At 37.1% G+C, this 23,100-nt stretch overlaps 1 protein-coding gene across 1 annotated transcript; it reads left to right on the top strand.

Moving 5' to 3' along the window:
• Positions 1-2,411: 2,411 nt before the first annotated feature.
• Positions 2,412-23,089, top strand: LOC140142146 (uncharacterized). Its single transcript, XM_072164114.1, has 8 exons — positions 2,412-2,484; positions 5,245-5,497; positions 7,015-7,155; positions 8,986-9,795; positions 14,207-14,320; positions 20,121-20,324; positions 21,202-21,342; positions 22,108-23,089. Exons 2-8 carry the CDS (start codon positions 5,314-5,316, stop codon positions 22,974-22,976), a joined length of 2,463 nt encoding a protein of 820 aa, XP_072020215.1. The 5' UTR covers positions 2,412-2,484; positions 5,245-5,313; the 3' UTR covers positions 22,977-23,089.
• Positions 23,090-23,100: the final 11 nt, after the last annotated feature.

Here is a 23,100-nt window from a genome sequence, read left to right as displayed (position 1 = left end):
GAAATGTGCCTTCCTGAGTATTACCCGCAAGAGGAAGCCAAGCAAATACCAATATACCATCTTTGGAGACGTTCTTGGCAGAGTCAACCAACATGACTATCTAGGTGTCACCATATCCCATGATCTCAACTGGAACAGTCATTCTCACCAAATCATCAACAAAGCCAACCAAACACTAGGTCTTCTCAGAAGAACACTTGCACCATGCCACAAAGATGTGAAGGTTAGAGCCTACGAGCCGTTGGTACGTCCTCGCTTAGAATACGCTGCCGAAGTCTGGAATCCTCATACAACATCTATTATAGTGGACCGACTAGAGCAAGTTCAGCGAGCAGCTGCAAGGTTTGTGTATGCTGACTACCGTAGAACAACTTCTGTCACGACTCTCCTCAACAACATTGGATGGGACTCCCTTCACACCCGTCGGCTCACTGCACAGGCCATCATGTTCATTCCAACCAGCCACCTACCTAGCAAGGCAAGATCATATGTTCAAATACAACATCCCAGCTGCTACAATTGATTCATACAAATTCTCCTTCTATCCAAGAAGTATCCGGATATGGAACCAACTACCATCTACCACCGTCACTGCTCAAACCACTGCTGCCTTCAGGGACTCAGCTCTGCCTACCATCAGGATGCTGCGCCCCCCAGCAGGGTCCACGCTTCTGTAATTTCTTCAAGCTCCTTGTACATAGTGCACCCTCGGTTTCCTGATCTTCATTTTGTTCGGATTTGTTTGTTTCTTCACTTTCTGCACCAGCACTGGCTTTGACGTCACTTCACAGTCATCCTAGTTTAGCTATCTGTTTAGCTCTTAGGATTAAGCCACCAAGAACACCCATCTCCCACCCTCTTATTGCTAAACAAGATTCATATTTGCAGGACATAACAGACTTCATCAATTTTATCAACATGACCAATTTGCTGGGCTCCCTCCCCATTGATTGATTGTTTTCTTGTTTCTGCTGATGTTAGTGCTCTCTGCACTAACATCCCACACAAAGATGGTTTTCTTGCTTGTAGAAAAGCTTTGGACAACATAACCATAATTCAACCCCCTATCAATAATTTGATTCGTCTCTTTGAACTTGTTTTGAAATTGAATCAACAACAAATATTCATATTATTTCAAATTAAGACAATGGGATCACCAACAACGCCATTATGCCAACATATTTATGGGTAAACTAGAGACTTACATGTTTATGATATCCCCCATTAAACAATTTTGTTGGAAAAGATTTATTGATGATGTTTTTTTTTAGTATTAAATTCACCTTTGATTCGTCATTAGTTAACATCCTTGCGTCTCTATCCAATGCAGTGACTCTGCGCTAAAAACTAGTCTCTATTATAAGCCAACCGATGCTGGTGCGTATTTCCTCCCATCTCTGTGTAAATCCTAGACATACATTCCCTATAGCCAATGTCTTCGCATCAGAAGAATTTGCTTTGATAAAAACGATACTGAAAAGCACACCACAGACCTCGAGAATTACCTCGCGTGATTCGACTCTATTGAAGGAAGAATTTTAAAGTGGGTGTAGATCGTACTTCTCTTCTTACATAATGAAGAAAAAACAGGGTTCATCTTGTTCTTACTAATGATAAGAAATTGACCAAAGCTTCCCACATTAGTAGAGATCACATGAAAGTCATTGATGAAGATGAAAGGCTCTCAAAAGAGTTTCCAGAACCACCTCTCATCTCATTCCGTCGTAATCGGAATATCAAGGACTTGCTGATTTATTGTCCATTGAGCGCGGCCAAACGGTACTGGCATACGTTGTTTGTCAACTGACATATTTTATAATAACATCTGATTAAATATAAAGCTCTTTATAAAGCTCTTTAAAAGACGTTGTATAAGTGCCAACATTTATTTTAATACATTTTATTTTATTTTGGGTAGCGTATTTACACCGAGTTATAGTACAATTTGAATCAAAGTGTCCGTCATTTTCCCTCGATATTTGCCTGAGTTATTGAAAAAAATCCACAATCGGTTCAACTGTAGTTCAATTCGCCAGGTCATTATCAGTAAACTATTGTTGCGACTTAGTTAGCCGTGTCAAAACCATTCCCGTAGTAGCTGAACTGAGTAGTCAAGTAATCGACCACAAAGTGATACAAGTATCAAAATTGACAAACACTCTGAATTCTTATTACCAGGGTAATATTTTAGAGTTGACCATCGAATTGCACAAAGAATACATGTTGACTGACGTGTTCTTTCCTAATAAGTGACCCACAAGTATTGTAAATGCAAATTATGCCGCTTGTATCAATTTGTTATTAACTGGAATACAAAAAATGAACAATCTGCCCAACTATCTGTTGTTACTTAATCTGTTGCTATCGAAGTATTCGTATTGTTATTTAGTTTTGTGACCTCTACCGGTACACCTTCCCGATTTCGTTTAATAATCGACTCTTACTGGTATGGCACAGGTATACGTGGATATCGGGACGCTACCTGTAAGTTCTAGAAACACTTTATTGAAAGTACTTCTTTAATACCCATCTGGTCAATAACAATTTGGTCTTATACCCATTTGGTCTACAAACCATTTGTTCTAACAAGCATTTAGTCTACAAACCAATTGGTCTACTAAATAGCCTAATGCAACCGGTTTTCACACTTTGTACGCTTCGTAGCGATCGATAGCTGTTTTGGGATTCACTTCCTATTGTGCATAATGAAACATACGCAGTGTGTTTTTGCGCTGTACAGCTGGCTAGCGATGATCAGGTACATTATTAGGGTTAGGGTTCATTATTGATCTTAGATTATATACGTATTCATTGGTAATATACTAGTAATAGTATATCATGTGTATGCGCTTTATTTTAGCCATATAAACTCTTCAACAAAGTTTTGAAACTTTCAAAAATAGCTGTATATCAGAAATTTTAGAAAGATATCGCCATTTTGTTTCATATCAGTGTAAACATTGTTCTTTCCTGTCAACAATGACACCTCATTTGTGACGATAACTTAATCCACGGCGCAGATAAGCAACATATTTTTTTTTATTATTATAATAGGGGTGGATCATTGTTGCGCTCGAGCGCAGAGAATCCACTATCGGAGTTGTTGCGCCCTGGCGCAGTTTTTTATGTGTAGTGGTGGATCTTTGCTGCGCTCGGGCGCAGAGAATCCAATATCGAAGTTGCTGCGCCCGGGCGCAGTTCCTTATATATAGTGGTAGGTCATTGCTGCGCTCGGGCGCAGAGGATCCACTGTTGGAGCGTCTGCGCTCGGAAGCAAAATAATATAATAATTTTTGTTTTCTTATTATATACGGGATTATATATAGCGGTAGATCATGTCTGCGCTCGGGTGCTGAGAATCCACTGTTGGAGCTTCTGCGCTCGGAAGCAAAATAAAATATTTTCTTATTATAATAGCGGTGGATCGAGCGCAGATAATCTAATATAGGAGTTGCTGCGCCCAGGCGCAGTTCCTTATAGGTAGCGGTGGATCATTACCGCGCTCTGACGCAGAGAATCCACTGTCGGAGTTATTGCGCTCGGAATCAAAATAACATTTTCTTTTTTATATATCGGTGGATCATCGCTGCGCTCGGGCGCTGAGAATCCACTGTTGGAGCGTCTGCGCTGGGAAGCAAAATAATTGTTTTCTTATTATATATAGGGGTGAATCACTTCTGCGTTTGGGCGCATAGAATCCACTTTTGGAGCCTCTTCGCTGGGACCGGAAGTTCTGCGGAGGGGCGCTGGAGCTCCACTGGTGGATCACGTACATACATGGAAACCTATAGAACATCTCTTCGACCAAATTGGTCGGGCTGTGCGTACTAAAGTGACAGATCAAACCACCTTGGCTAGTTTAAGACAGACCTTGCTTTAAGAGTGGAATACAATCCCTCAGGAGCGTGAGGTTAATAAGAAGCATATGAGAAGACGATGCGATGCTGTTGTGAACACATTATCGATTCTCTTCTCGTTACTGATTTTGTTTTAAGGGGGCACGCAGGATCACTCAAAGTCGGAAATTTAGACATTGTTTTGTATTGTATCTTTAAAATTAATGATGATAAGTACATAAAAGTACAGAAAGGAAATGACACAAGAAATACAACTAGCACAGCAGATTTCTGCAAAAATGAGCAGTTTTTGAGAAAAGCGCCAAAATTGATTTTCCATGCCAATTTTTTTCGATCCACCATTACAACTTACCATAAATATCAAAATTGATGAAAACTGCATATTTGTGTTCTAAAGACAGCTGGGCGGGGAAAGCCTCATATGTAATGTAATTGCAAAATCTCTGATGCAAAAATTGGGCCCCAATTATAAAATGTGCAATTTTACTCAAATTCTATTTTTGTGTGTGTCAACATGACGAAAATGTCCCAACACACCTTCTGGTGTTTCCCGTTTAACTGTAAAGTGCATAAGTGTCTGTAAATAACCAAAAGCGCAACACCATGTTATATGTAAATCCTGTTGATTTTAACTGTTTTGTTTTTGCGTCTCACACAAAATGGCAAATTCGTGACATATGAGGTTTTGTAATTGGGGCCCACTTTTTACTTATGAGGTTTTACATGTGACCTATGGAATTACATGTACATATGAGGCACACCGACATCGCCTGGCTAATAATTATTTGGTGCAGCAGTGACATTAAAATGAATACACGGGATCGATATACGTGAATTGCTATGCACGATTTTGATATCAGACGAAAATCTTCGGATACTGAGTTAGAAAATGATGAATATCTCCGTAAATGAATTTTTCTCAAGAAACCAGATGTGGTCTCATACACTTGAAAATACGTGTTGAACAGATATTATAGTCGTTAGCGTGCGCTTTGAAAATTGGCCGTGCGCTTTGAACTCAAAATTTGACCAAGACTCTCAATTTTATATTGCGTTGGTCTTGTATGGAGCAGGCTATAGCGGCACTCGCTCAAGTGGAGAGAGCATAACCATTGACCGCAATGTCGTATACAAGCTTGCTCACAGAGCGAGAAATCAATTACCCCGTCTATGTCAGTAGCCTTAGTCAGGTCACTTCGCTAATAATATGCATCTCATAAGGTCCGAATAAAATGGTCATGGGTGGCTGTGGATTCAACCTACCATGGCGATTTCTACTATGAAGATATCGGGGCGATGTCACTGTGTGAGGTTGTTCCCGCCCAATGACGAAATGTTATAACGTAACGTAGCCTATCAACGTTTCTTAAACATTTTACCCCGGCAGATCCTCATCCTTGCTGCTGATCTACTACTTCTTTACGTATGTTAAAAGACTTGCTTGGATCGGAGGACAATGGTGAAAGATAATGCTAGATCGTGGATTGTGTTAGCAGTGATTACCTTCAGTAAGTTTCTGGAAGTAGGCACCATCAAAGGATTCAGTATTTTATTACCAGACTTAAAGCAGCAACTTGACACTCATACGCGGGTTATTGGATCGAGTATTGCAATAATAACGGGGTTTGGTTATACGTTTAGTAAGTGAATACCAGTATTTTGGTAGTGGGTTGTTTATTGAAAAGCTAGCCTCTTCCAAATGCAACATTGGATACTCTTGAAATGTCCAGAATGTATAGTTTATGTTTTTTACGGGAAGTGTTCTACACATTATTTGACTGAATTTTAAAGTGCCATACTAATTAATTATCAATGAAAACTGTTGGGTACCAATTCCGCTTGTATAAATAAGGATATAGTTACCCCGAGGTCATTATTGGAAATCACGCAATGTGATAATTGAAAAGCATGCACATTCTATTAAAGCAGAGCGTTTCGAGAGGTTTGTATATATTTCCGCGATACGAGCTATCATTTGCGATGTGGATACGCGCTCGCGCTTTACCTTGATGTAAACTACATGTAACGTAGTTTAAATATTTGGGCAAAACATTATATTTTCTCTTTAACTCGCACTATGTTTGCAGTAAAAGAATATAAATAAACCTAAGAAACGTTTAAATAATACGGCATACCCTTTATAGTTTAAATTTATAGACATCTTCAAAATTGAAAGTAATAGCTTAACTTTTGTAGTAAATTGGGTACTTGGGTGGTCGTACACCAGAGTCCAGAGTTATCACCGGAAGAAACGGACCCAACGTTTGACTATACTATTTTTTTGCAGCAGCTTGTTTCAATTTATTATATCACAATAGCATATCGTTTATTTGAAGTCTTGGAAGCACGATCTTGTACACTTGTTCTAAATCGTTATGACCAGAGGAATACTTTGGTGTCGTTTTTGACCAAAATCTGAGAAATATTGAATATTTAATACCAATATTCTTATTGGAATTTGTTAACATAGCTTATTGTTTTCTACCCATTGTTCTGATCTAGAGACGTCGATTAGAAGTTAATTTCCAAGGGTGTACAATGGCCATTTCTTCCAAAGCATCTAGTATACTCTGCGGGATTGATTACTCAACCCACCCTCACTTCTTTTATGCTAATATTAGTGATGATTTAAGATGACAAAACTGACAGTCTCTGATGGTTAAAGATATACTAAGGTTACGTAAGGTTTTAACATTACGGCTATCATGTCAAAATGCTAATTCCGTTAGAGACATCCCATCACACTGGCTTTCTTGCCTGCGGGGCTGTCATATATTGGAACTTCATCAGTAGCCAGTTTTTACTCGGGCATCAGCCTTGCAGCCTTGACGTGTTTAAAGCCCTGACGAACCTGGCAGGGTAGAGGACTTGCTGCAAATGAAGTTCCAATATATAATAGCTACGCATGGTATGAAAGCAAGGTGGATGCGTAATCTTAACGATAAAACAGCCCGTCACCTATTTCATAATTTACTCCTTAATTTTAATCATTCGTCAGGCTAAGTCCCATGTGCACTCCTAATTGAATTTCTAACTAAATATCAATTCTGGTTTAAATTTGATTGAAACAAGTTTGCTAACAAATGTTTTAGTTAAGATATTCAGCCCCACAGTTTCTAACTAAATATCCATTCTGGTTTGCATTTGATTGAAACAGGTTTGCTAACAGATGCTTTAGTTAAGATATTCAGCCCCAGAGTTTGTGTCATGACGTCTGGATTGATCGCAAGTACTGGTCTGATTGTGTGCTCTTTGGCGACAAGTCCATTCACACTGCTTCTAGGCTTGATTTTAACAAGTAAGTAACAAACAATCAAACAAACAACAGACATCTCCACAAACAAGAAATACATTCAGCTTTTTAAAGTGGTATTGTGAGATTTCATAAATGTCCTTTTTTATAAATGTACTTGAAGTGTATGCATCTTGGAGGCAAAGCATTTTGACCTTTCATAATTGAAGACATACACACATTTCCTCAAAAAGTATCAATATTTTATGTCTTTTGTATTTGAAATTTCATTGGCAAAAAGCAAATCGCTATCGCTCAGCGATGTAGTATAGCTTTAGTCATCATTAGCTTACAATATGAAATGTATTACTGCAGTTACGATTATAGGAGAGGTTTAATATAAGTCTATCATACGGAATATGTTGAAATATTTTATTTAATGTGTAAATATGGCCCATTGACGTAGTGTAGGTCATCAAATGGGGGGGGGGGCATCGGGTATGATAGTGGGGGAGGGGCACAAGCCGTTTATCATGCAATTTTCTTATGTGATTTTCTAAATTTTGCAATCGATCGGGGAGGGGTGGATACTATCGACCATGACATTTTGATTCATCGTATGAAACTTGGCTTTGGTATATGTGGTAAAGCATTGCAGTGGATAAGTTCTTATCTTAAATGTAGAACTAGCTAGGTTCACATTGATGGTATTTACTCAGATTCCCACGTTTTGGATTATGGAGTGCCGCAAGGCTCTGTTAAGGGCCCATTAGATTTTGTTGTTTACACTACTCCTGTTGGCCTAATCATCCGCAGGCATGAATTAAACTATCACGTGTATGCAGATGACACGCAAATTTATGTGTCATTTGACCCAAATGTTTCAGGTTCATATAAAACTGCTCTTTCAAAACTTGAAAAATGCATCTGTGAGCTGAAAGATTGGATGGGAAACAACAAACTTAAACTAAACCCAGGTAAAACTGAATTTTTCATCGCTGGAACTTATCAGAGTCTGAACAAAATACCACCAGTGACACTCAAAGTCGATAATAACATCATTGTTCCTTCAGATACAGTCCGCAATCTTGGAATTGTTTTTGATAAGCATATGTCCATGACTCCACACATCAACAGTTTAATATCTTCACTAAATTTTCATTTGCGTAACGTAAGACGTATCAGTAGATATCTGGACAAAGAAACCAAACATAATGTAGTTCGAGCTCTGATTCTATCACGGCTAGACTATGGAAATGCCTTGCTCTATGGTGCGAATGCTAGAGATCTTGACCGCTTGCAATCACTTCAGCATAAAGCTGTCAAGCTGATTCACTCAGTTGGTAGACGTGAAAGCCCGTCGCCTCTAATGCATAACCTCCATTGGTTGCCTATCCGTGATAGAATCAAGTTCAAGATTTGCATGTATGTCTATAAATGTTTACAAGGTAATGCCCCCAATATTTATGTGTTTTACTCTCTCATAGAGAAATACCTTCAACTGGTTGTAGGACAAGATCTTCCAAAGACACCACATTACTAAGAGCTCGTGTTGGTAAAAAATGCATCGGTGACAAATCGTTTTGTGTTGCGGCACCTTCATTGTGGAACAGCCTCCCACGTAACATCAGGGAGGCTTCATCACTTCACTCTTTCAAAAAAATGCTTAAGTGTCATTTGTATCCAGAATGTTGATATGTTTTGTTTTATTGTTGTTTTCTCTTTTTTTGTGTGCGCTCTGATCGCTCTGTAAGAAGCGCGTTATAAAAATATTTTGTATATATATGTACACCACTGATATGGCCTCACTCAAACTAGATGTGTAAAACTATTGATGCTAGTGTTAATGTTAAAAATCACTGAATGTCCTCTTTCTCTATTTCACCCCCAATAAAGGTTTCCTTTTGATTCAAGTAACCTTAATGGTTGGAATCATACCGGATTATTTCGACATTTACTTTAAAGCCGCTATTGGGATTTATTCCTGCGGAACAGCACTCGCTGTTTTAACATTTCCACTACCAACGCAAATCCTTCTCGATACTTATGGTTGGAGAGGCACCTTGCTTCTATTAAGTGGAATCGTACTTCATTCTGTTCCATGTGGATTTCTTCTGAGTGCCGAAAAGAAGGCAGACAAAAGAGAATACGAGCCAATATTTGATTTATCAATATCATATTCAAATAGTACGTCTGATGATACAAATGGATTCAACGACTTACCAAGACGCCTAATGAAAAACCTAGGCTTACATCTCATGACAAGAGTTAACTTTGTGACACGTGTTTTTGTCCAAGCGTTAGCATGTGGGTATATTTTTACTGGATGGATACTCTATATGGTGTCATTCGCTGTATCTAAAGGTGCATCTTTGAAAGAGGCTACTATTATAGTTACCAATGGAGGAATTGGTATGTTGGCAGTTAGACTTGGGAACAGCATGCTGCATACAATCATGACATACAAACAACTTCTTTACCTGGCATCTGCAGTAATGGCGATCTCACTGTCGCTGATGACTGTGTTTACAGATTTTATCGTACTTAATATCACATCAGCTATATTTGGAACAGCAATGGGCGTGTTTGGTATGGAACTGTTAATATCTGCAAATGTGAACTCGTGTGATTCTGATCAATTTCACTCCATTGCTTGGTTGCACTTAGGGCTTGGTTGGGCTGCCATACTTAGTGGGTTTGTTACAGGTAAGATATACTAACTCCACGCACATCAAACTGCACTATGGATGGCGGATACCTTCAAAATACGCCTAAGAATACGCCTAAGAATACGCCTAACCTAGACGTCTAAGATGCATTCTTAGGCGTCTAAGATGCAATCTTAGGCGTCTAAGAATTTCGCGGTAGACTTAAATCAACGAATCACAGGACCAGAAATCCCAAACAACCAATCATCTAAGGCGTATTCAATTATTGACCAATGAAATCTTAGACCATGAGAAAGGACATTTTCCTTTACATTTGCTTAAGTTATTTTGTATTATTTTTGAACATTGTGTTAAAATCTCTAGAATTTGCTAGCTACTCTAGGAAGGAAATAAGAGAAAAGGACAATACCTGGTGGAACTTAATTCCAGTTAGACCAGGTCTAACTTTAGACCCTCTCTAACTCTTTTTTTTTTGTGCATACGGACCTTAGTGTGCAATATTTGTTTGTCTTTTGACATGTCTTGAGAAACAGTAGAAACAGTAAAGAGAACAGTATTTACCATGATAAAATCATTGACGTGCACATGCATTAAATTTTACAGCAGAATATGAAATTTGCTGTGGAAAAAGAGAATCATTATTCCTGCATCATGATAAAATAGTAAAAACAGTAAAACAACATTGTATTGTGTAATTGATGCATTCTTTTGATTTCACGAAGGAACTCTTGATAAACTTGATGATATCGCTGATTTACATGCAAAGCTCTCTTCCCTAGTAAAAGTGGCACAATTGTGATTTTACCATTTCATCGTTAACTAAACATATCTCGAGATAAAAAAACAAGCAAGTCGAACAGAACAAACGGTATTTGAGAGCTAAGACTACGGCCTTGACGGTGATGTAAGCATCATGTCACAACGGTATTTTCCAATTGCCAAAGATGGCGCTTTTCACTTGCACAACTTTTTTAAAGACAGGTTGTATTCTGTTATAATCTTTATTTATTTATTTATTTGTAACATTTGGCACAAGGCCAGGCAGATCCAATATTGATTACACAATAAATTGAAGGATTGCCCTTACCACAAGTTTTAGGAGTGTTCATTTTATTTGGCCTATCTTCACCCACGCCTCACTACACACATATGATTGACACCTACATTGAAGACTAGGAAGCCACATTTGCATAATGCTCACTTGACTGTGAAACAACTTGTTGCTAAGTTGCCAGTTCTGAAGTCATGCTTACTATGTGGTCAATAAAAACTTTTGTGATCAATAATTTATCCGGTACACTGAACTTGATAACAATAGAATGTGGAAAGATCAATATTGATTTTTACACTAGCAAACACACAAGATGTCCATAATATTGCTTTATTAACTTTTCACAGACCTATATAGAGGCCCTGCATTCTTTTTATCGATTGGCTCCAAACAAAGGATTTGAAACGGTGTCCTTCACCGTAGTTATGGCGGAGTGCAGTCCATTCAATCAAATGTTGTCATCAACCTATTCGATCGTAGTGCAGGCAGGGTTATATGAGCGAGACGAACTGTCACGGTAGATTGCAATCATGCTTTTGTTGAATGCATTTGAGTAGTCCGCCATATTTACGGGATGATACGTCACATGCAAGGCCTCTATTCAGCATCGAAGTGGTTACGTAATTCTCTTGGTTACCGGATCACGCTACTTTGGTATGCCTTCGAGTGCCATATACTTTATGTGGTGATCATTTCGATCGTGGTTCATTACTCTAGCGCGTGATCCCGTTGACATAGTAACATTACGTAACTTCGATACTGAATTGCTGCATGATAGTTTTGCTACCCTCAGTTATTTCCTTTCTTTGCACTTTCTCATATTATTTTTATTTTTATTAAAATAAATATATGAATAATGAAAATCTCATGAGTAAGAAAGCATTTTCTACATTTTTAATTTCTGCATTTATCAGGGCTTGCGTCAAATAATTATATGGGTAAAAACAAGGCCTATGATGTTTCCACTGACCACTGTGTGTTGTGCATGGATATGCAGAGAAGATGTAATACGCCAGCGAAGTGATTACGTAACTCCCTGGTAACTGGATCACGCACCTTTTGAAATTGATAGTTTCGATCATTTCGATCGTGGTGTAGAAATCAAAAGCGTGATCCAGTTGACAACGTGATAATCGGATTACACGTAACACTTCGCTGGCGAATAAAGAGGAGAGTCAACGGAATTACATACTTGAGATAATCCCGTAGGTAATCCGGGAGGTAATCCTGTCGCATCTATTCATAGTCCTTTATTCTCAAGTATAGTTAGACATCCACCTGAAATATCCTATGATGTTACGTGTGTGATCGCCCATGGTTGACCGATTTTCATTTCATAATTGGAAATATTTCCAATGTTTCTATAGAGAATTTGTTGAAAATTATGAAACGCGCGTGTTAAGGACCTGCTGCTTGGATGGGATACCACATGTGGATAATACAAGAAAGAAATCGAGTGTTGTAAAATATCCCACCAAATCCGCCCTTTTTTGTAAATATATAAATTTCTAAAGAAGACATTTTTAGGATTTTTTACAGAGGTGATGATTGTTGATTATTTCCATTTTATTTTTTTAATGTATGTTCCTGTCATTTCCTGCAAACCTAGTAAAGATATTCTGATAATTGAAAACATTCTCTATCATAAATAATAGAGGCTGAAAGTGGCAACTAGCAGCAAAAATTATAATTTGCCATGGAACTTCAGTCATATTTTATCTGAAATCTGACTAGATGACAGGGTCTGCATGCATGGTATGCATGGCATGACGCCAAGCACGCACTGACCTATCCCTAAAATCAGTTAGCTGCAACTTGTGTATCACACCCATCCCAGGTTCAAACCCCATTGTGGTATTCTATTGTATAAGCGGCTAAATAGGGTGATCATCATTTACTTTGAATGAGCCGTCTCACACATATTTTGTTTGAGGATAGCTGGATCAACCTCCTCTTTATTACATCTTCTCTGGTACATATGTACATGCTACACAAGTCAATCCATAAATCAATCAACACAATTTAACACAGCATTTAGTCAACACCTACCTCTGACAATGTTTGACACTAACTTTTTACGCTTATTTCGTGCTAAAATCAGTTAATAACAGAAAACAAAAGTACAACTAACTTGTATTTGTCATAGTTTTGCTTTCTGCAAGCATGTAGCTTGATAATCATGATAATGAAGTACGCTTAAAACTATTTACTGTACACAATCATACGTTGCTATGCAAAACTGGTTCATCATGGTGTCGATAAGACTTTCGAAATGAAATGATTTCAGAAAAACTGCTGCACCCATTTTCACAAACATGGTATCATTCTGCTCTTGAATAATCAAAGAAACTCCATGAATATAAGTTGACTTAATATTTCAAATCAAAATGGAGAAATAATAAGTTTATTTTCATGTTATTTGCCACATGAAACTTCAACGTCCTCCTACTCAGCACTCCAGTACATCAGCGTCACCAAAACTGTTCAGGGAGCTAGATCAGAGTTCACATGAACCAAACATGCCATCAAACAAACTTTCCCATTCGCTAATTTTCTTAAACAATATCATTAATGAATATATCCAAATTACCAATATCAAACTTTCTACTATGCGTTCAACATAGGGACATTTAGTGGGCGGGGCCTAAAATTGGACACTCAAGTGGGCCCATTGAATGTCAATTTGGGTTGCTGTAAATTGATTTTCCTCACAGTATTACTATAGAACCTAATGAAGCCAATATATTAAGTGGTACCACCTTTCTCTGTGTGGTGGCGCTCTAACATGGTTCTAATAATGAGCAAAATTATTTGTTTGTTAAACTTGTGTTACATTAAAATCAAAACATTAATAGAAAATACATATAATCAATACAGAATAAAATAAAACAAAACAACAAAAATATGAGAACTGGTTAGAGGAGGTGGGACTGAATGGCCAATTTGAAGGCCTGGAGTGAAGAAGCATTGACAATAGCCTCAGGGAGATAATTCCAGATGGAGGATGCAAACGGATAATTTTCTGACCAAACTCTCAAAATAAAACTGAACAAGTTTAATTCCCTTTTTAACAGGATAATATACACCGTCATGCTATGGCTCATCCTGAAATGAACCGCCAAATACACTATAATGGCAGTGAACCTCATGTTGCAGTATGTCACGTAAACATGTTAAACAACAAACTTCAAAAATGCGTGGAATGTGGCCTAAACACGCATGTCATAAACTTAACATTCACATGGGTACCAGTGGAGGGTACAAAGATTATTTAATGAAAAGGACATTTTTTATTTATTAGCCTTGACTTTTATTATTTTCAAAGATGTACATGTAATCTTTTTGGGACACTGAAATTCACTGATTGCTTCACACAATCCCATTCTTATTAAAACAGGTTACCTGTTTGACATGACGGGCAGCTTCACTATTCCATTTAACATCTTGGCAGCCGTGTCTTTGATGGCAACATTATCACTTGCAGTAGGAGACCTTCTACTACACAGCAACTGAGCCATTGGTGATGATACCATTGCTTTGGCCCCAAAGTCAAGCGATTTCACATTTACTCGGCAGGGAACCTTGTTTCAAAGTCGACATAGAGAGCCCTCTGATGTATAAAATGACCAGTTTGGCACATTTGACCAGTTTGGCACATTTGACATAGAGGGCGTAAACCGTTACTAACATAAAATACCACTCTTGTTTGACACAGTAGATTTGAACTTATAAACTGCTCAAATAAAGAAAGTCTGCAGTCATGTAACCCGTCGTACACCAATACCTGATCTTGTTATGACAATTTGATTGATACGGTTGTGTGCAGAATCTTGTTAGCTCCAATTTGATACCAAATTTACTACCAAACACTCAAAAGTGACAAAGATTGAAGCCAGTTTATGGCATTTGGTGCATTTTCAAATGTTGCAAATCAAAATGAAGCACGCGGTCGAAATTGCTTAGCGTGGCAATATGGTCAAGCTTGCTCGCCCACGATGGGTCCATGACGACTATCCCAAGTGCGCGTTTTATTCAATAAATTGTTAATTTAAAACGCTTGGATTGCTCATGAAGGTAGTAGAGAAGGAGTGAGCTCGCGTTAAGCTCATTATGTGAATCCTATTGTATACACAATAGAGACAGATATACCTTTGATCTAATGATCATCGCCGATAATTTCTGGAATGACTCCGTCTCATGGGGGGTTCATATTTAGTAACAAGTAAATCACGTATGCGCAAAACATGTATTATGGATGCGCATACATTTACTTAGCTGTTGAACTTGAATATTCATATTTCATTTAATATATGATGTTTTTTACGATTAATATGTTGAAACATGTTGTTCCAGAATGTTTCTAAACAGTTTATTATGGAATAGTGCAGTTCACACACATTTTAAGGACGGGTAAAATTGTTTTAACCACTGTTTTAAAAATACGAAGATCTTATTAAAATAAATTGCGCAGTGATGAGTTGAATTATACTCCCATCAAACGAGATGTATCTCAGTGTTGCCCGGTACTGCCCGGGTTGGTCCGATTTTATTTGTTTACCCAAAACTTTAACAATTGTTCCTCCCCCGAGGTTTCAAATTAAACCGCGTCCTGAGCCCTCTTTTAAACTAGCCAATAAAAGAGATGTGACGCATAATGTGCATCATTTTCATCAAGTTAGAATGACTTATGCTGTTTCATCATATTTATTCAGTATCGAACGTAATGTTACTATGTCAACGGGATCACGCGCTTGAGTTATGAACCACGATCGAAACAATCACCACACAAAGTATATGGCACTTGAAGGCATATCAAAATAGCGTGATCCGGTAACCAAGAGAATTACGTAACCACTTCGATGCTGAATAGCGCACACAAGTGTGCGACCATGTATGTATACAACACAAAAGATTATAAGTGATAATCGTGTTACATAATCAAAACGTTGATCTGGAAACCTCAAAGGGCGGCAATTATGATTGTACAATAGAATGTGTGCGAGCTTTCTCCTTCTCTACTACCTCCATGGATTGCTACAGTGCTTTACTGATGAATACTAGGGCACGATGCGATCGATATGACTTAGTGGTTGTTTCGGGCTATGTCAATAGTCGCGCTCTGCCATTCTCCTCTACAGGTCCGCGTGGTCCGTTTTTAATTTGTAACTTTTGAAAATGCACCAAATTTCATATACTGGTATCAATCTCTGTGAATTTAGAGTTTTCGGCAGCAAATTTGGTATCAAATTGCAGCTAACAAGATTCTGCACACGACCTTTTCAATCAAATTGTCATAACAAGATCAGGTTTTGGTGAAGGACGGGTTACATATATAAATATTGCACTTTTTTAACATGTATGAAATGACATAAAATGTAGCAAAAACCTGATATAAATAATAATAAATATTGAATGGCTTATTTTCGTGTGATACAATAATATATTGCACTCGATAGAAAAATATTATTGTATCACACGAAAATAAGCCATTCAATATTATATAAATATGATTTTAGTGACCTTTATACTCAATTTTCTCAATGTTAATTCAAATTGTATATTATTTGTGTGTCTGTGCAATTCTTGCTTAAATATTTAATTCTAATTGTTCGTATGTGTATTCATATATTGTAATTTATTGTATGTAATTTGGCCTATGGGCCACGAATTGGCAATAAAATAAAATATCAATCATTCAATATCAAAAAAAAACATTTCAAATTAGTATGGGCTGTGCAAACATTATGAGCCTTTGGGAGGGTAAATTTGGGGTGCGGCAAAGATATTTTGGCAGGCCGAGAAGGGGGCAAGCAATACTAGCAGGCCGGGGACTGATGAACAAGCAATTGTTGGCACACATTTACGAGGCAACTTTTAAATAACACGCTTTCAAAAGGCGTAGGGGCGTACTACGGAAACGTTCACACAATATACACAATACCCTGCCCAATACGCTCGCACCATACATTTTATCTAGACCATTTAAAGTTAGCAAAATTGGGAACCCAAACATTTGGCATGTGTAAGGTTGTTGGGGGAAAAGAATTTTCGGCAGGCTGCGAGGGGGGGGATAAGCATTACAAATTATGACATTTGACAATTCTACCCCCTCCCCATATATTCCAATACAGTGTGAAATAAAGTTGATTTAAATCGTTGCAATTATGGTACTTGTTATGATGTTAATTTACGCCAAAATACCAAACACACAATAACTAATGAATCCAATAAATTAATTTCTTTGCAATATAATTGAGTGGTTCAATTAAAAATCTCATATTTGGGTTATTTTGAGAAAACTGGAAGCTTTGTGTGCAATTTTTCAATAGAATAAATAACACTTACGGGCTGTGCAATAATTGCAATAATTGCAATAATGAGGGATAGGGGAGGGTAAAATTGTGAGGGGGGAGATATTTTTGGCGAGCCGAAAGGGGGGAGCAATTTTTGGAATGCCGAGGGTGGAGGCAAGTGATTTTTGGCACACATTCTTGGGGCGACTTTTGAATAAAATGCTCTTAAAAGGCTTAGAAAAACCGGAAAACCATACGGAAACGCTTATATATGCAAATTTTCCTGCTCGCTGCGCTCGCAACATGTATATAGATCATTTATAATTTGCATATTGGGATCCCAAAAATTTGGCATGTGCAAGGGGGAGGGGGGCAAGCGATTTTTGGCGAGCCGTTTTGGAAATCTTACGGGGGGGGGCATAATTATTGCAGAGCCTCTTAGGCCATGTCCCACTTTGGCCATGTCACGCACAGCCATGTCTTTATTTGGCCATGTCCCACTAGGGTCATGAATACCGATGAGTACTTGTTTGGATAAATGTCACAACAGTTTATCTACGTGTATTATGGATGAAGGTCATATGAATTAGTAATAATAATAATAATAATATAATTATTATCAGTATTACTACTACTACAACAACAACAACAACAACAACAACAACAACAACAACAACAACAACAACAACAACAACAACAACAACAACTACTACTACTACTACTACTACTACTAACTACTACTACTACTACTACTACTACTACTACTAATAATAATAATAGTAATAGTAATAGTAATAATAATAATAATAATAAAAAATAATAAATTTAAATTCGCATTTGAAAAAATTGTTTATTCGCTGTACTCTACTATACGCCAATATGGGATACATCGACGATTTATATAGTATAAATAATGTACGTGTGTCGTCTGTGTGCGTTGGGCAGCCTATTTATACCGAGAGATAGAGTACAATCTGAAATAATATTTCCGTCATGTTTTCCGCGATATTTGCTTTGTTACTGATAATTTCCAACATTACTTCACTATAGACACACCGTCATTGCCATCGTTTGTTAGGACTTAATTAGCCGTGGCAAAATGTTCCCGTAATAGTTGCACAAAGTAGTGAATCAATCGACCACAAATGGATACAAGCATCAATATTGGTATACATTGTCTGATTCCTTATTACCAGAGAAATTTTTTACAGTTTCCATTTGAATTGCACAACGTGTACCAGTTGACTAAACGTCCCCTTTCTTAACAGGTGACCCAAAAGTATTGTATATGCCAATCATGCTGCTTGTATCACCTTCTTCTTAGTTGGAATATCAACAATAGATTAATCTACCCGACTATCAGTGTATGCAAGAAATCTGTTGCTATCCAGTTTCATATAGTTATTTAGATTTCTGACCTTTTCCAGTAAGAGTGCACCTTCCAGATTTCTGTCCATAATTGACCCATATTGGTGCAGGTGTACATGATGGATATAGGGAAGATACTGTAAGTTGTAAAGACACTAATTTGATGCCTTTTTATGGTTTTAGAATACACTTGACGGATCACAGGTATGTGTAATATGCATTTATTCAATTCATTCATTTTTTGGGTTTTTTTTTTTGCATGTTATAATGGTAATCAAATACATGTAACGACTTCATTTTGTGCTTTGTGTTTGCAGGCTTGTGCTTGTGCTTGCTTTGTGCTTGTCAGAATATCTCCCAGGTCAATTTCAACTAATAACAAATATTTTGTATGATAAGTATTTTATATTATTACGTCTGGATATTATTTGTTGTGGGACATGAGAGCACATCAGCTATATCGAGTTGCATTCTAAATACGAAGAATGTCCCTCTAATATCAAATAATTTTTAACTTGTGAAATTCATTTTATGGCAAACGATTACAAATTGATATTTTTGAAATTTAACAGTCCGCGAAGTAATTTTCTAAAATCTAATAATATGTACTTAACGTGTATGTAGCTGAGATGCAAAGCCGATGATCAAATGCAAACAGTTCATAGTGTTAAAATTTATATTCTATTTCAGCCTTATTTATGCATTATTATTAAAAAAGTCAATTCAAATGTTAGAAATTCGGATTAAGATACAACTAGGCAAAACGGGAGGGTGCTAAATTTGGCAGGAGAAACGGGTCATTAAATTAACTGTTATAACATATCGTCGCTCCCAAGACATAGTGGCGTATCAGCCATTTTTGACAAAATGAGATAAGATCAGTTTCATAATCTATGTATAAAGCTCTACACTCTGACAAACTTTCAAGACATGCATGTCATTAATTAATAAAGTATTATCACTAATTTGGCGTATCTCACTCAATGGAATTATTGTGTACAACATTCCCCTTGTTTTGGACGACATAGTGGCGTATAAGTGACATACGCCACTATGTCGCAAATATGTGACATACACCACTATTTTGGTATATCGCGGCTGTGTGGCCAATATGGATATGAATTCAACTATTATTCCACATACTGGCGTATCACGTGTCGTATGTCAATTTTGAAAGGAGAATTTTTTTTTAAATTGACATACTGGCGTATAAGTTTAATGACTAATTACAATTAATTGGTGAATGACAACAATGTATTTTATACATTAAATGTAACTTAAATATTTATATTTTCATATCCATTCAAGAAAAGGGGACATTTTAATCGAGGCAATGTATGACATACGGTTAAAAATAAAAGTTGCACAAATTTCAGATGCAATTATCTCAAAATGGCCATTTTCGTGATATGCCACTATGTCTTGTGGGCGACGATATAATTGAAGACGGTATTAATAAGACTAGTTTGCGTTTGACGTTCTGTCAGCTAGACCAAAAATGCTGTACTGCGCAGGTCAGCAACCAATCACGCCGCACGTTTGCCCTGACGTCAGACGCAAACTAGTCTTTTAAATTTGGTCTTCTAAACGTTTTACGCCTACAGATCCTCATCTTTGTTGCTGATCTACTACCTCCTTTAGGTTAAAACACTTGCTTGGATCGGACAACAATGGTGAAAGACAATGCTAGATCGTGGGTTGTGTTAGCAGTGGTTACCTTCTGTGTGTTTCTGGAGATAGGTACCATCAAAGGATTCAGTATTTTATTACCAGACTTAAAGCAGCAACTTGACACTCATACGTGGATTATTGGATCGAGTATTGCAATAATGACTGGGTTTGGTTATACGTTTAGTAAGTGAACACCACCACCAAAAAAAAACAACAAAAAAACAAACAAAAACAACAACAACAACAACAACAACAACAACAACAACAACAAAAAGATTGGCAGTTAATTGTTTATTAGACTATGCCATAGTCGAATTTTGAGAAATTTAGAAATAGGCCTATGTTATCAATCTCGATAATATAATGTAATAAATAGTCTATAAGCAAATCTAGTTGCCCTAGATGTAGGCATTCTAAGTGATCATTTGTGTCCTGCCTTACTTTTGTTTTTTTTTAATATTTTTTTGAAAGAGGGCTCCTTCATGCCTACCAGTGATTTTCTAGCAGTCTGTTTTATTTTCATGATTTTGGAGAATTGCTCACGTTACTCACGAAAATACACTTGGGTATCAAGCTAACAGAGGGCATACGGTGACTGAATAGATCAGGAAAATTATCAATTGTGCACACAATCGGAGTTTTAAATGCAAAGGTAATTCTGAATATGCACAATGGCAAGTGGACTACGGAGAAGTCTAATTGTTTATTGAAAAGCCATCCTCTTCCAAATGGATACTCTTGAAATATCCAGCATATGGAAAGGTTTGACTACAAAACGATTCTCATATAAACCATCTATGCACAGTTTCCACCTCGATACACCTGAGCACACTACACGATTGAGTGTATAGCGTCATAAGAGCTGGGTGAGCTTCTAGCTGGTGACTAGTGAAAATAGGCATACGTGATTGTAACATTGGTTACTATTGAAGTGTCCAGAATGTATAGTTTATGATTTTATATGGCAATTGATTTACAAATTATTTCATTGAATTTTAAATTTGAAGATTTTGAATTTCTAACTAAATATCCATTCTGGTTTAAATTTTGATTGAAACAGGTTTGCTAACAGATGCTTTAGTTAAGATATTTAGCCCCAGAGTTTGTGTCATGACGTCTGGATTGATCGCAAGTATTGGTCTGATTGTATGCTCTTTGGCGACAAGTCCATTCACACTGCTTCTAGGCTTGCTTTTAACAAGTAAGTAACAAACAAACAAACAAACAAGCAAACAACAGACATCTCTACAAACCTTCAGCTTTTAAAGTAGCATTGTGAGATGGCATTAAATGTTTTTCTGATATCAGATAATTTTTCATTTTATAAAAATACAAGTTGCATGGATTTTTATTAACAATTGGCATTTTCGATATTTGCCAGTCATTGAAGTAAACTTTATAAATCGAATGATATATGCTTAAACTGTATGTATCTGGAAGGTATACACGAAGTTTCCTAAAATGCCTGAAAATGTTAGGTCTTTTGGGAAATTTCATTAGCTAAAAGCAATCGCTCAGCATTAGTCTTTATCAGCTTCCAATTCCGTCTAGAAGCATATATGCCTCTAAACGAGGTTTTTTTAACGAAAGATATGAAAGGCCAATACCCTTCTCAAAAACATTGCAATAGATTGGTCTTACAAATATACATGTTTGTACAGCCGCCTTTATCAGTAATATAGTTGTTCAAACTCCAAATAACGTTTTTGTTGAGAGTGTCTGCCTCTTGTCTCTTGTGTCAAAAAAACCTCGTTTAGAGGCATATATATGCTTGTAGACGGAATTTTACGGTATGTTATTACAGTTACGATCATAGGAGAAATTTAATAAAACTCTAAAAAAAAACATTTTATTTATTTTGTGTAAATATGGCATCACTCAAACTAGATGTGTGAAAAAATTGATGCTAATGTTGATGTTGAAAATCACTGGATGTCCTCTTTTCGTTTTTTCACTCCCATTAAAGGTTTCCTTTTAATTCAAGAAACCATTGTGATTGGAATCATACCGGATTATTTCGATATTTACTTTAAAGCAGCTGTTGGGATTTATTCCTGCGGAACAGCACTTGGTATCTTAATATTACCATTACCAACTCAAATCCTTCTCGATACTTATGGTTGGAGAGGCACCTTGCTTCTATTAAGTGGAATCGTGCTTCAATCAGTTCCTTGTGGATTTCTTCTGAGTGCCGAAAAGAAGGTAGACAAAAGAGAATACGAGCCAATATTTGATTTATCAATGTCGCATTCCAATAGTACGTCTGATGATACAAATGGATTCAACGACTTACCAAGACGCCTAATCAAAAACTTGGGCTTACATCTCATGACAAGAGTTAACTTTGTCACACGTGTTTTTGTCCAAGCTTTGGCATGTGGTTATATCTTTACTGGATGGATAATATATATGGTGTCATTCGCTGTATCTAAAGGTGCATCTTTGAAAGAGGCTACCATTATAGTTACCAGTGGAGGAATTGGTATGTTGGCAATTAGAATTGGGATCGTCTTGCTCCACAAAATCATGACATACAAACAACTTATTTACCTAGCATCTGCAGTAATGGCGATCTCATTGTCGCTGATGACTGTATTTTCAGAATTTATCATACTCAATATCCTATCAGTTATATTTGGAACAGCAATAGGCGTGTTTGGTATGGAACTGTATATATCTGCAAATGTGAACTCGGGTGATTCTGAGCACTTCCACACCATTGCCTGGTTGCACTTAGGGCTTGGTTGGGCTAACATACTCAGTGGGTTTGTTACAGGTAAGATTTACTCAGTGATACAGGCACACCCCACCCCCTTCAGACATAGCAACACATAGCTTAGTTTACGACTTTTATTTCAAACATGTAGAGTTTGGAAAAAATGGCGTAGAATGTGATTGATAATTAAGGTGTCCCATAACTAGGTTACATGTAGAAAATGAACCGCATTGCAACGGTATA

This window comes from Amphiura filiformis, chromosome 2 (assembly GCF_039555335.1).
Source record: "Amphiura filiformis chromosome 2, Afil_fr2py, whole genome shotgun sequence".
NCBI classification, from domain to species: Eukaryota; Metazoa; Echinodermata; class Ophiuroidea; order Amphilepidida; family Amphiuridae; genus Amphiura; species Amphiura filiformis.
The sequence above is the reverse complement of the archived record's forward strand: the minus strand, read 5'-3'. Positions and strand labels throughout refer to the sequence as shown.

Bases quoted from the DNA above. Each gene is read 5' to 3' on its own strand.
- LOC140142146 (XM_072164114.1), top strand. From the start codon at position 5,314: ATGGTGAAAGATAATGCTAGATCGTGGATTGTGTTAGCAGTGATTACC. The intron at 5,498-7,014 runs GTAAGTGAATAC...TGATTGAAACAG, and splicing joins GGGGTTTGGTTATACGTTTA to GTTTGCTAACAGATGCTTTA. The intron at 21,343-22,107 runs GTAAGTAACAAA...CTCCCATTAAAG, and splicing joins TCTAGGCTTGCTTTTAACAA to GTTTCCTTTTAATTCAAGAA.